Below are 15,454 nucleotides of genomic sequence, written 5' to 3' on the forward strand. Positions count from 1 at the left end.
AATGATGGCAATAGATAAATAACACCAGTACTTGTTGACTTTGTTGGTGTCCATTAAACTAATCAGTAGAGAAATTAAATGTTAATTGTACGGAGGAGGACTCATGTTAACTACCTTGGTCAACTTAAAGTCTATATTAATTATCTGTAATACCTGTGGCACCCTGCTTAGATATTAAAACTATCCATACCCTTTTGTGCAGACTTTGTGTGTGATCTTATCTGAAATTTATTTTTAAAAAATAGGCACCCAAATATGTTGGTATCTTTATTCAAAAACCAAACAAAGGAAGAAAGTAAAAAGAAACTTTGAAAATATATTTATTCTATAGCAATAAACGTTTGTAGTGAGAACTGATTTATTATTAACTTGAATGGTTACATTTCAAATTTTCTGTAACTTGTTATTTTTATCTGGTTTCGTTTGTATTTTATGAATGCATTATGGATGATAACATTTGAGCCTTTAGGTTGAAACTATTTGTTCCTAGAACTAAAATCAGTACTCCTAGGAAGACATGCACAGTGATATACATCTTAAAATTACAAGCCCTTATGATAAGAATTTGAAGTAGGTATCTATTCTGATACTTTGAAGGTTCTTCAGTTTTGTCATGTTTTCAACTATGAATGTATTATTATCTTAGGTGAATTTTTCTCCTATATTCCTATCATATATATACAATAAGAAAATTAGCTTTTCTTCTCACCTAGGCGAGAAGAAAAGCTGTACTGTTGAATTAATGCTCTAAAATTGTAATTAGGAGGTATCTGGGGTTTGTTATTCTCTTTTTAGTACTTCTTGCGTTAGTCAGTAAAACCTAGCAGCTGATTTTGTGATTTTCTTTTATGATGAAAAATAATTGTTCCATGAATTAGAAGCTGTATTGCTATAAATAATGCAAAATAAAGAACATGAAAATCAAGCATTTTATATGGACAGGTTAATCAGCTGCAGCATGAGCTATCCAAGAAAGATGAGTTACTTCGAATCGTCTCCATTGCTTCTGAAGAAAGTGAAACTGATTCCAGCTGTTCTACACCTCTTCGGTTCAATGAGTCCTTTAGCTTATCTCAAGGGTTGCTGCAGTTGGAAATGCTGCAAGAAAAGCTCAAGGAACTGGAAGAAGAGAATATGGCTCTTCGATCCAAGGTACGTTCAACCCAATTGCCCATTTTTCTTTACTTTAAAGGCTATAAAGTTCAAGTCCAGGTACTATTGTAGTGAAATATGGCATAAGTAAGGATTTGCTATTGGCATTCCAATTAGAGAGTCGTGGACAAGGAGCTGTATTTGTCTTGCCTTCCATTGTTCTTAGATCCCACTGAAAAGTGGATAGTAGCAGGTTGACAGTACAATAGTGAAAGTCACAGGATAGAAAATGTATCTTGTGGAGTTTACACAAGTAACTAAGTAGTTCCAACTGTGATAAGAACTATCTCAGAAAATCACAATATTCTGTGAACTTGTATAGTATGGGCATCAAGGAAGTCTCACTTAAGCAAGGATCATTTTAGCCAAGGCCAAGGATGAGCCAGGTAGAGATGTATGAACAGGTTGTTGGGTTTTTTCCTTTGTAAGTGATGAAATTTAATCTTCAGATGAGAATTAAAGGTTTTTGTAGTTATTTCTATAAAATCACTAGAAGGTATTGTCACATATTGATTTTTTTCTTGAAGGCTTGTCACATAAAGACAGAAACTGTCACCTATGAAGAAAAGGAACAACAGCTTGTCAGCGACTGTGTTAAAGAACTTCGTGAGTATTAACATATTCTCTTTTGTACCTTTTGGACAATTCTTTGTTAGGGTATTTCCACCTCGGAAGTTAGATCACTGGTTTCAGTAGAAGCATCTCAAGAAACAATTTTAAATGGTTACTGAAAATCTTAGAATATCATATTGAGCCTACAACCCTAAATAAGATACCATATGTATTTTTAAGAAATATATTTGTTTCAAATTGCAATTATCATTACAGACCTATGTTTCATAAGTAAGTTATAGCATGTTAGAGTGAAAGCAACCAAAGCTCTCATATTGTTGACGAGGAAATAGTCCTATAGAGGAAGATGATTTGCCAAAGTCAGAAAACTGGTAAGTGGCAGAGCTAGGGCTTAAATGATGGCATAAAACCTAACAATCAATGAGTATAAAGTGCCAGTTATGTTTCTTTAAAGGAATATGTTTTAGTTTGAGGTAATGTTAACTAATTTTTTAAAACAAATCAGTTGGAAAAAGATTGGCTTCACTGGAGAAAGAGAAATTTAATTTCTCCATAAATACAACAGTCGTCCCTTACCTGCGGTTTCACTTCTCATCGTTTCTGTTAACCGTGGCCAACTGCAGTCTGAAAATATTAAATCAAACATTCCAGAAATAAACAATTCATGAGTTTTAAATCGTGAACCATTCTGAGTAGCATGATGAAATGTTGTTTTGTCCTGCTGCATACTTCCCAGGATATGAATCATCCGTTTGTCCAACATCTCCACGCAGTATATACTACCTGCCTTCAGTCACTTAGTAACCATATCAGTAGCCGTCAGTTACCAGGTCAACTATTGCAATATTGCAGTGCTTGTGTTCAGGTAACCCTTATTATACTTAGTAATGGCCCCAAAGTGTGCTGGTATATTGTTATAATTATTTTATTATTAGTTATTAATCTCTTACTGTGCCTAATTTATAAATTAAGCTTTATCATCGGTATTTATTTGTAGGAAAACACATAATATATACAGTATAGAGTCCAGTACTATCTGTGGTTTCAGGTATCCACTGCAGGTCATGGAATGTATCCCCCACAGATAAGAGGGGACTACTGTATATAGCCTTTTACGTTGAAAGCAATGATATGAAAATATCACATCAATTCATTTGGGCTATGGGCTGCAAAATGTGATATCTTAGAATAGCAGAATACTAGAGAACCAGAAGGAATGTAAATTGAATTTTCTCCTCCACCATGAATCCATTACCCACCTTTTACACTTTAAAATACAGGAAATGACTTGCCCAAGAGCTCTCAGATCCAGATCTCCTGCCTGTGTATCACCATCCTTTGAAATATTAGAGGCTGTCTGTCAATTTTAAAATAGCTTTACATGACACTGAGAAGTAGCTTTTCTGCTTGTATTTACATATCAAATTTTTCATATGAAATAGAGAGTGAATAAATTCCTAGTGGAATTCTAAAGGCTCTATTTTATGTGCATGTAAGAAGGCCAGGCTATAAGAATTGCTCTAGAGGCTTTACTCAGTTTGCCATGTATCCCTGAAAGGGGTATGCCAGAAAGTCTGTCTGCTACAGAAGCATTTCCATAGCTTTATCACATTCTGTTATAGACTGTGACTGTTCCATTCTGGAAATGTTCCTTTGTTAGATTTGTTAAGATTAATTTTCATTGCTTGTGGGATTTTATGTCCCTAAAGAGTTCTCAAAGAAATGAATGAGATTATCTCTGCATTTGCCCTCCTTTCAGCCTTCTTTCCTTCATGAAGAAAAAGATTGAGCAAATATCATTTTCATAAAGAAAACGATTGAAGCAAAACCTTTAGCCTGCTTGCCTTTATAAGTCATCTCTCTTTTTAACTTCATTGTCTCCTATTCTATTCCCAGCATTTGCCTATTTCAGAAGAACTTTTATTTTTCTCTATTGATTTCTCTGGATTTTTTTTTTATGTTAAAGAAAAATCTATTCAGGACAGTCCAGTGCTTGTTATAAAACAAGATTTAGCTCACAAGTCATAGTTTGCCAACTCCTTCTCTACATTTATATTAATTAAAAAAATTTTTTTTTGCTCCCAAGGTGAAACAAATGCTCAGATGTCCAGAATGACTGAAGAATTGTCAGGGAAGAGTGATGAGCTGATTCGATACCAAGAAGAGATTTCCTCTCTTTTGTCACAGATTGTAGACCTTCAGCATAAACTTAAAGAAGTAGGTTTATTCATTCATTCAACAGATATTTGTTAAGCACTGACATGGTAGCTTGCACCATGCTAAATGCTAGATATAATAAACATTGTCCCTGCCCTTTTAAAATGCCCTAATCTGATTGCTGTTTTAATCATCTTTATGTCATATAATATATCATGAATAAGTACTTTCAAGTCACTATTTCTCTTTGTAAAATGAGAATAGTGCTTCCTCAGAAAGTGGTATAAATTATTGACTCATGCCCATTATCCTCTGAACACCTTGATAGATTTTGTATTCGAATGCTCATCTTATTTAGCTTTTGAAAGGTTAGCTTTTTATAGGCTTTAAGATGATACCCCAGAGAGAAATTCTTCACGTCTTTATAAGAAAGAGAATAGCTATATTTTACTTGGAAAGGCTTCACATGTCTTTTTTAATATGTTGTTAGCATGTGATTGAGAAGGAAGAACTAAAACTTCACCTGCAAGCTTCCAAAGATGCCCAACGACAACTGACAATGGAGGTAATGAAATCTTTATCTTGTGTAATTCAGGAGGGGAAAGAGTGACTAGTTTCTTTCGTCTTCATGAATAAGAATTATTAAAGCGGAATTACCAGATTTAAAAAGCAACAACAAAATGTTAAGATGATATTATGAGATCTAAGAAGTAAAGCATTTTGGCTGGGTGTGGTGCTCACGCCTGTAATCCCAGCAGTTTGGGAGGCCAAGGTGGGTGGATCACCTGAGGTCAGGAGTTCAAGACCAGCCTGGCCAACATGGTGAAACCCCATCACTACTAAAAATACAAAAATTAGCTGGGCGTGGTGGCGGGCATCTGTAATCCCAGCTGCCCAGGAGGCTGAGGCAGGAGAATTACTGAATCCCGGGAGGTAGAGATTGCAGTGGGCCCAGATGTGCCACCGCACTCCAGCCTGGGCAACAAAGCAAGACTTCATCTCAAAAAAAAAAGAATAAAGCATTTTAAAAGTCCTGTCTCTAAAACTAGTAATGTGGTAATATCCTTCTTGATTAATAGGGAAAACCTCAACTTTATAAGATTCTTTAGGAGTATATCACTCTTTTACCAGTCGACCTAAACTAGCTCAACAGTTTTTAAAATAAGATAATTTCTAGTAGTAAATCTTTTTGCAGGTGTGTCAGGAGAAGAAGCAAAAAATCTCCTACTTTCTATCTACATAAGATTTTATTTATTAAATATAACTTCGTGATTCTTTAGCATGCATTAGTATCACCTGGGGCCAGGCACAGTAGCTCAGCCTGTAATCCCAGCACGTTGGGAGGCCAAGGTGGGAGGATGGCTTGAGCCCAGGAATTTGAGACCAGCCTGTACAACATAAGGAAACCTTCATCTCTACAAAACAATCAAAAACTTAGCTAGGTGTAGTGGTGCACACCTGTGGTCCCCGCTATTTGAGAGGCTGAGGTAGAAGGATCACGTAAGCCCAGAAGATTGAGGCTGCAGTGAGCCATAATCACACCACTGCACTCAACCCTGGGCAACTGAGTGATACCTTGTAGGAGGGAGGGGGAAAGAATCACCTGGGAGAGCAAGTTTTAAATGGCGATTTCCAGGCACCATCCCAAGAGCTTCTACTTCAAGTGGTCTGGAGTGAGAGCCTAGAATCTGCATTTTTAATAAGCATCTTCAACCCTGGTGATTCTGATGAGGTGGGGCATATACTGCACTTGAAGAAATTTTACAGTTAAAATATACTCTGAAAATTATGTACTCTTTTATCAGATATGTATATCTAGTTATAAAGAAGGTTCTGAAACAAGGGGCGAAAAACCACTTGTTTAGGAGGACTGAGCACCCTGACATTGTATATAACACTTTGTAGACTCTTGATCTTGTCACTTACAGATTTCAGAGTGATGTTGTGTAAAAAGACTAATATTATACTAAACCTAAGTTGACTATAGCTGTTATACTTCCTCTGTTAAGTATATGAAGCATTCAATATTAAATTGACAGTTCTGGTAGTCTAGCTACATTTCAGACTTTCAGGAAGTCACATTCGTGTATAATTTTGGCCAAGACACCCCTCCCTAATTCTGGTAGCTCAATATATATATACTCTTCTTGCTTAATTTGCTTTAGTCTTTGTATTGAAATGATATTCATAAAGTTAGCTAGCCCTCTGGATAAAATTAATACTTATTCCAAAAGGTTTCGGGTTTTTTTTCCCCTAATGTTGTTTTGGGAAGGCAATAAAGTACACTACCATCCTTTCTTTTAGCTGCATGAGTTACAAGACAGGAATATGGAGTGCCTAGGAATGTTACATGAATCCCAAGAAGAAATAAAGGAACTTCGTAGTAGATCTGGCCCTACTGCTCATCTCTACTTCTCCCAATCATATGGAGCTTTTACTGGGGTAAGCAACTAAGAAAGATGCTATGTATTTAAAGAAATTTGTTTAAGGTTAGTTTGTCCTGAAAGTTGTATGGTTTATGATGGTGTAAAGCATCTTGAGAAGAGATTATATGATTTTTCCTTGTTTCTGGACTCTAATTATTTATTTAGGCCCTAATTTGTATATTGACATCTTCCTTAATACTCTTATTTATTCTAACAGGCGACTTTCCAGATTTGTTGTATCAATAATACGTAAGATGAGCCCTAAGGAAATTCAGTTTAGGACTGTGTACCATAGAACTAGTTAAACTTGGGTCATCCTACCCTAGGCCCATGACCTGCCACTTACTTAAATGGTGCTTTGAATATCTAAAACCTCTTTCAATAAATCTTGAGTCTCCTGATATTTTTAACTTGTTAGAATGTAAGCTTCATGAGAACAAGATTCATCTTTGTTTGATTCATTTATAAATGGTATTTTTTGGATTAAAAAATTAATAAAAACTTTTGAGTTTGTATTAGAATTTGTACTGTTGGTTCAAAGAGTTGTTTTAACAATCTGATTCTTAAACTTCTGTGCAATCCTGTGAACTTTTTTAAAAGACTGAAACTATACATTTTAGTAGATTTTCTTAAAAATAGGCATAATTTTGTTTTTTACGTTTGAAATAATTTTAAACTTAGAATAAAGTTCCAAGAATAGTATAAAGAACTTTTGTATATCCCTCACATCGATTCTTCAGTTTTTAACATATTATTGCTTTTGCCATATCATTCAATCTCTCTTTCTCTTTCTTTTCCCCTTGGGCTATTCTAACAGTAAGTTGCTGATATACCTTATTACCCCATAGTATTTAAGTGTGTATTTACTAAAAACAAGGACATTTGGACACTCTTAAGGACACTGTCCTACATAAACACACCACAACCATCAGCATCAGGAAGTTGATGTTTATGCAGTATTATCATCTAATCCACAGAGCCCATTTAAATGTTTCCAGTTGTCTCACTAATGTCCTTCAAAGGATACATTGAATTTAGTTGTTTCCATCTGGGACAGTTCTGTCTTTATTTCTCTTTCATGACTTTTGTAGGATGTCCTGAGTTTAGGATTGTCTGATGCATCCTCATGATTAGATTCCGGTAATGCATTCTTGGCAGAAATCATGCCATATTCTCAGAGCATGGTTTCAAGAGGTGCATAATGTCTGTTTAGCCCATTGCAGGTGGTATTAATTAACTTTGATCTCTTGGTTAAGGTAATCTGCTGGTTTTTTCCACTGTAAAGTTAATGGTAATTAATAGTTAATTAAATTAACACTACTAATTCACTATGTAGTGATGAAAATCGGCAGATACTACCCCAACCAAGTGATCAAAGTAAACATTTTATGAGAGATACTTTGAGACTTAGTATCCTGTTCCTCATCAAACTATTACCCACTAGTTTTAGTAACCATTGATAGTTCTTATCTGGCAGAGTTATTACAGTGATGACTGCCAAATGGTGATTTTCAAATTTCATCATTTTTCAACATTTATTAATTGGCATTTTTCTTTTGTAAGTTAGTGCATTTCTGTCCCATTTATTTGTTCATTTGTTCACTTAGGTATGTCATGGACTCGTGGATTTCTATTTTATTCAATAGATTACAAGTCATGATTATTATTATCTATTTTGATATTCAGATTGTCCTAGATATGATCAGTAGGATCTCCTTTAAGCTCATCTTGTACTTTTTGTCCCAGCCCTGAAATCAGCCATTTCTCCAAAGAGCTCTGGTTACTTTTATTGAAGAATTGTATTTCGAATCCAAGATCTGGGTGCTAGGTGGGCCCATTGATTGCTACTAGAGTATTGTGGCTTCTAGGCCCTCTCAGCAGGTAGGACTAGGAAATATATGTATTTCATACCTATACCTATACTATATATGTGTATATATATATGTTTTCATCCATATATATATATATATATATATAAAATCATGAGTTCACACCATTGCCTCCAATTCCAGTCATCCTCAGCTCAGCCCCACTAAGCATGTCGTCACCCATATTAGCTGAGTCCTCATCCTTGACCAGAGGAAGAGGAAGCTTGCTTTTTTTTTTAATGATTTTTAATATTAAAAAAGCTATGCATGTTTATTATAGAAAAGTTGGAAATTACAGAAAAGCAAAAAGCAATTGTTAAATACCATTAAATCCCACCCTCCACAGAATCACTGTCAACACTAGATTTAGTCCTCATCCCTGACTGGGGGGAAGAGGAAGCTTGCTTATTCTTTTTTTTAAGTGATTTTTTAATATTATAAAAGCTATACATTTTTTTTTGTTGGTTTTTTTGTTTTTACTTTTTTTTTTTTTTTTTTAGACGGAGTTTCTTTCTTTCCCCCACTTGGGTGGGGCTGGGGGGCTTTTCCTTTTTTGGGGTTTTTTTTTGTTGTTTTTTGTTTTTGTATTTTATAGAGACAGGTTCCCCATGTTTCCAGGATGGTCTTTACTCTGACCCCCAAAGTGCTGGGATTACAGGCGTGAGCCACCGTGCCTGGCCAGCTATACATGATTATTATAGAAAAGCTAGAAATTACAGAAAAGCAAAAAAGAAAATTGTTAAATACCATTAAATCTCACCCTCCACAGAATCACTGTCAACACCAGGTTTATGACCTTTCAGACCTTTTGTTTTTGTGTGCCTGCACGTATATTTTCTATTTATCATATTAGCTTTTTCCACTACTTTCCTATTTGAAAAAATTATGAAAAGGTAGTTGGTTCTTATTTAAAAGTTATATTTCCAGAATGCCTTTTTTCCCCTGAATGTTAGCCTTGACTATTTCCTTGTATTTTATTATAACACCAAAAGTATAGGGTTGTAGAGACTCTGTTAATTTAAGGGCAACAATCACTTCCGAAATCTCAAACTCTTTTTCTTAGGAATCTTTGGCAGCTGAGATTGAGGGTACTATGCGTAAGAAGCTGAGTTTGGATGAGGAATCTTCTCTCTTTAAACAAAAGTAAGTACAGATCACATGTGTTGTTAATCATTGGTACAGAAATTAAAAAGAAGCCACAATCCAATGTGGCAAGTATTATGAGATTCAGTAGTAATTTGCTTACTATTCAGTGTTGTCCTCACAGTGTCCTTTTTTTGTGAGAGAGTTCTCTTGTTTGAAAGCTTATTTTCTCATGATTTCTCCTAAATAGCTCCTCAGGGTGGCTTTATTTCTGATGGACTGCACATACACGTCTCTTCTCTAGATGCTTTAGTGGCTAGCAGTGATAATAATGAACACTTCCTTTTTTGACAGAGCCCAACAGAAGCGGGTATTTGATACCGTCAGGATTGCCAATGACACACGGGGCCGCTCTATCTCATTCCCAGCTCTGTTACCCATTCCAGGCTCCAATCGTTCAAGTGTCATCATGACAGCAAAACCTTTTGAGTCTGGTCTTCAGCAAACAGAGGACAAATCACTCCTGAACCAGGGGAGCAGCTCAGAGGAGGTCGCAGGGTAGGAATCTGATGATAACAGTGATTCACATTGCCGCACCAGATTCACATACGCACATTCCAGCATTACTCTACTGTCCCAAGAAGGTTCTGGAACTGTCAGTTTTCCTTCACTTATGATGCCTTGTATCATTATTCATGAGACAGATCATGCCAAAGTCAAATTTTTTTTAATCTATTTGGTCACTAGCATGAATACATCGGATGACACCTTCTCATAATCCGTGCTCATAATCTCAACCACTTTGGTGATTTTTAGGATAAATGTAAGTTTGAATACATCTTGAGGACCATCGAGGTGCTGTCGATTTTCTGTTTATTTAAACTTGGATTTTTTTTCATTCTTTTTATTAATTCAGTACATTGAATTCTATATAACTAGAAGGTAAACAACTTTACTGAAAAGTGAGCTGAAAGCTTTGAAAGATAGATGTTTGGCACCAAAGGGAAATGTTTCCTAACATAAAAATTCATCACACTAGGTTTCAGTTGCATTGCCTGGTCTGTCCTGGGCAGTGTTCTGCACCCACAGTAGCTTTGTGTCCTACTGCCTCACTGTTACACAATTATCTTAGGAGAAGATCTGAAACACATTTATGTGGATTTATACCCAAGTATCCCAGAGTACCCACAACTCAGCTTGCTACTCTTCCATTTGATATCAATTATAAGATAGCTTCCAGTTTCAAAAGTGTTGAAGTCAAAAAATAGGCATCAGAGAACTATAAAAATGCAGTATTATGTACAAATTTTGTTGTTTTCTTTTAAATGTTCTGCAGTGTCGATGGGTGATTCTGTGGCCCAAAGCAAATTTTTTTCAGATTTTAATATTTTTTAAATTTTTGTTTTGTAACTGATAGTATGCCTTAGTTTAATGGGTAGCATTTTTTTCTTCTTTATGATACATAAAATAATGGTACCTCTTGCAATCTATGATACAGATTCAGCAAAATATAATATTTACTTTTGTGACCACCTAATATGAATTTATAGATGGTTGAATGTGTAGTTTCATAAATTAAATGAAATAGAAAATTCAGAAAACACAGAATATCAATAAAGTATTATCTTGCCTTTCAAGTCATTTGAAATGATCTGTAAAAATGATATATAGTGTTGTTGGTGATTTTGGTTTGTTCTTATTACTTCTATATTCTAGGTATCTAGGAAAATACCATGTTTTTAATATCAGTCTCTTGAATGCTTACCATTATAGAAAGGGGAGGTCTGGGTCATGCTGATGATCCTCAAGATCTAATCAGTGAACACGATTTTCCTATAGGAGCTCCCAGAAGATGGGCCAACCAGGACCCTTTGGAGATAGTGATTTGGCTACAGCACTGCATCGCCTTAGCTTACGTCAACAGAACTATTTAAGTGAGAAGCAGTTCTTTGCTGAAGAATGGCAGCGGAAGATCCAGGTTCTGGCAGACCAGAAGGAAGGGGTTAGTGGCTGTGTCACCCCTACAGAGAGCCTTGCCTCTCTCTGCACCAACCAGTCAGAGATCACAGACCTCAGCAGTGCCAGTTGCCTTCGAGGTTTTATGCCAGAAAAATTACAAATTGTCAAGCCCCTTGAAGGTAATAAATCAGTAAGAGCCCTTAATAAGCCACGTGACTTACTGGAAGTTCCTTTCCCTGGAAGTGAGATTTGTATCTTAATTATAGGAACATTATGTGCAGATGATCTTTTTTATCCCTTAATCTTGCTGTTTGGGTGGCAAGACTGTAGTACTTTGTGGAAAATTAATGAATGAAGAGAGTTGCATTCTCTGAATCATCAGCCAGCAGTTCTCTTCTGATGTTTTTTAATATAAACATGAGCAGGGAGGAGGAGTAATCTTTTTCTGTCCTTTGCTAAGGAATATCATTGACAGCAGTTTCCATGGTTAGATGAATAAGATGATAAATGATAATGATCTAGAGATAATAATTCATCTCCACCTTCCTTTTCAAAAGAGTTTTTTACCCAAAAGTATAATTGACTTAGAGGTGTGTGTGTACCTGTGTTTTTCCTTTTTTCAGTTCAATTTCTATTCTCTCCTAAGAAAGAACTTGAATTCAAAATAAATTCCTTCGTTTTCTGGAATAATGACAATCATTGAATGATTCTCTGATATTATCCTAAAAGAATTCTGCATTAAATAAAATTTTGAGTATGTAACTTATAAAGACCCCTCAAACTCAAAGATTTTATAACTTAGTTGTATTCATTAATGGTCAGTGCAGATATTTGTCAGAGTTGCCATTTTTAGGATGAAGTGACTACAGTGACATAATTAGACATTGCATCTAGTGCAGTTACTTGGGATGACCATTCACCAGGGTTCTGTAGCCTGGAACCAGTAGAACATATCCTCCTTTTCATTATCTTCTTCATTTTCCTGTTCTCCCTGGGAGCCTGGCTTTTGACTTTCAACTTCATAGGCATAGTTCCAGGCCAGAGAAGTATTGACTTTTTTGTCACCTGGGAAAATACAGCCCACCTCTTAGGCACGTATCTTCCATCACTGCCTCAGCAGCTAAGTTCCTTTCCTATTAAGGGTGTCTCCTTGGGGGTTTTTTCACCCCTTTAGGTGTCTTTCTCAAAGTTAACTATTAAAACAGATTATTACTCATACCTTCAACATCTTGTCATCTTCCACTGAAAACTTTAATTTGCAGCTTTTACCAAATTATTAACACCAAATAAATAGTTTTATTGCTGTCATTATTGTTATTACACATATAATTTTAGCTTATGTTTTAAGATTTGTGGGAAATGTAAAACATGCCTTTTCCCCCTCCTTTGTTTTGCATATTCAGGATCACAAACTCTGTATCACTGGCAGCAGCTTGCTCAACCAAACTTGGGAACCATCCTTGATCCACGACCAGGTGTCATTACTAAAGGCTTTACCCAGTTGCCCAGGGATGCCATTTATCACATCTCAGATTTAGAAGAGGATGAAGAGGAGGGTATTACTTTTCAGGTTCAGCAACCTCTTGAAGTGGAAGAGAAACTTTCAACATCCAAGCCAGTAACGGGGATCTTCCTTCCACCCATTACTTCAGCAGGTGGACCAGTTACAGGTGAGAAGAGTGTCTGGTTGAATATGGTATAATAACCAGAAGTACTTTGCATTCTGACTTATTAGACAGTCAGCTGGCTACCTCTGCTCACTGGAGGGTACTTAATCTTGGATATCAGATAATGAAAATCTATAGCATTAGTGGCATTCCTAATTCTCTCCACTTTATCTTAGCCAGCCTGCATTAGTAGATTGGGTAGAGAGCTGGATGAATTCAAGTCAGTGGTTCACAAACCTTTTGGGTTCAGGAACTCTTTCTACTCTTAAAGATCATTGAGAATTCCAGAGAGCCTACCTGTGCAGGTTATATCTATTGACATTTAATATATCATAAATCAAAACTGAGAAACTATAAAAATATGTATTAACTCATTTAAAATAATTGTGTTACACAAATATGTTTTATGAAAAATAGCTATTTTTTAACATAGTGAGAAAAACAGTTGTGCAAGTCTCTAATTTTTGACTTAATACAAAATAGCTTTATTCTCATTATCAGCGTCTGCCTTCAGTCAATTGCAATATGTTGTTTCGGTTGAACAATATGAAGGAAATGCAGCCAGGCACAAACATGCAGTTGGAAAAGGAAAGAGTGTTTTAATAGTCTTTTCAGATATTTGTAGCTATTTTTTGATATTACACTAAAACTAGGTAAGTAGTAGTTTCTTGAACATTTGTAGCAATGTGAGATCTGAAACCCTAACAATGAACTTTTCATTGCTTCGTTAACATTAAAATGCATTGGTCAGGCTGGGTGTGGTAGCTCACACCTGTAATCCCAGCACTTTGGGAGATCGAGGTGGGCAATCACCTGAGGTCAGGAGTTTGAGATCAGCCTGGCCAACATGGTGAAACCCTGTCTCTACTAAAAAAAAAAAAATTAAAATTAAAATAAAATAAAATGCATTGGTCATAGCCTACATTTTGAATATATCTTTGAGCCATGCTTGATTTTTAAGATCATGCGTTGATCATTTAGAAAATGTTGATTGGTTCATGGAGTTATGCAGATTTTCCAAATATTGGCACATTTTATTACATAAAAATATTAAAATCATATTAATATCACCACCTACTCATCAGAAAAGTCTTCAAGGATGTTCATGCTTTCAGTGCTGGATACAAGTTTTCCAAAACTAACTTTTTCTTGAAAGCTCACATTTTGTTAGCTGTTTTTCTTGAAGGACAGTCTCACTTCATTCATTTTTAACATGTCTGTCTTACACCCAAGTCTGAATTACTATAGTTTGTCTGTTAGTTCTTTCAAGTAAAAATGGTATTCCATGAGAAAATTTCAAATCAGTTGCACAAGTGTTTTCCTCTAGATAACCACTGTATCTCATTGTGCAGCAAGAGTGCTTAATACATCCTTCCCATTTCATCACACAGAACAGGAAAAAGACTCAAGGGCCAAGATTCAAAATTTAATAAGTAATTTTTACTGCACTTCAAGGACATTCTTAAGTGAATATGGCTTTTTAAAAAATACCAAGTGCATAACAGTAAAGAAGACTAGTACAACTTGGTGATATTGCCTTGTTTTGTGCTGAGGAGCCATCAGTTTTGCCTTCCATTGCTTTTGCACCAGCAGTGCAAATGTCAACCCAGTCAAAAAGAAAAGACCTCTGTCTTAACATTGCTATGAAAGTAGCTTTGACCTATAGACTCCCACGGAGTCTGCAGACCACACTTTGAGAACACTAGAGTAGATAAATTTGGCTGAATCATTTGGATACTAGATTTTGATTTTTTAATGTATTTTTTCAGTTTTCTTTTCTCATTTCTAATCTTTGTTTATGCCTTTTGCTTTACAGTTTTAAAGTATTGGATTCACCTATATACTAACCAGTTGATACTAGTACAATCTTTATGTATATTTATTTCATTTCCAGATTTGGGGATTTTTAGTACAAAAGGTACTTGATAAATGCTATATTATTAATAAATAATGATGAGCCTTTTACATTATTAATCTAGTCTTTCAATCTTGTATTTGCTCCCTAAAAATCTATTTCAGTTGCAACCGCCAACCCAGGAAAGTGCCTGTCATGCACAAACTCAACATTCACTTTCACCACCTGTAGAATATTACATCCCTCTGACATCACTCAGGTTACCCCCAGGTAAGAGTGCCTGGGAAATCTAGGGCCTCACTTCTTTCCTCAGCTATATTTTCATGAATTTCTTTTTAACATTACCTTCATTTTAATTTCCAGAATGTTAATTAATGTTCTGTGATAATGTGTCTTTAGAATATTTCCACATTGCATTTTCTCATTTGATTATTATAAAAGTAGGCAGGGCAAGTGAGTATGTACTGTGTAAAGTAAACTGAGGCATGGAAAGTTGAGGTGACTGGTCCTAGGGCAGACAACTAATAAATAACCCAGCCGGGGCTATATACCCAGAGTTAGCCAAACTGCAAGATTTACAGGGCCAGTCCTCTGCACAAGCTCACCTTCACTTCTGACAACACCTGCAAGTGCAGAGGGTTCCCAGAACGCTTTCAGGTTCAGTAATTTGCTAGAAGATCTCACAGAACTCACAGCAAGTTGTTATACTTGTGG

General features: G+C 35.7%; 1 protein-coding gene across 2 annotated transcripts in view; it reads left to right on the forward strand.

Annotated features, from left to right (window-relative positions):
• Nucleotides 1-15,454, forward strand: part of TRAK2 (trafficking kinesin protein 2) — a 76,589-nt gene that overhangs the window by 54,101 nt on the left and 7,034 nt on the right. For both annotated transcript variants that reach the window (XM_032754963.2, XM_032754962.2), the window contains exons 6-15: nt 943-1,152; nt 1,680-1,758; nt 3,812-3,942; nt 4,373-4,447; nt 6,187-6,324; nt 9,240-9,319; nt 9,614-9,817; nt 11,099-11,397; nt 12,622-12,888; nt 14,905-15,010. In XM_032754963.2, the coding sequence (XP_032610854.1) occupies nt 943-1,152; nt 1,680-1,758; nt 3,812-3,942; nt 4,373-4,447; nt 6,187-6,324; nt 9,240-9,319; nt 9,614-9,817; nt 11,099-11,397; nt 12,622-12,888; nt 14,905-15,010 (1,589 nt within the window). The remainder of the gene's footprint in view (nt 1-942; nt 1,153-1,679; nt 1,759-3,811; nt 3,943-4,372; nt 4,448-6,186; nt 6,325-9,239; nt 9,320-9,613; nt 9,818-11,098; nt 11,398-12,621; nt 12,889-14,904; nt 15,011-15,454) is intronic.

This window comes from Hylobates moloch, unplaced genomic scaffold (assembly GCF_009828535.3).
Source record: "Hylobates moloch isolate HMO894 unplaced genomic scaffold, HMol_V3 SCAFFOLD_1, whole genome shotgun sequence".
NCBI lineage: Eukaryota > Metazoa > Chordata > Mammalia > Primates > Hylobatidae > Hylobates > Hylobates moloch.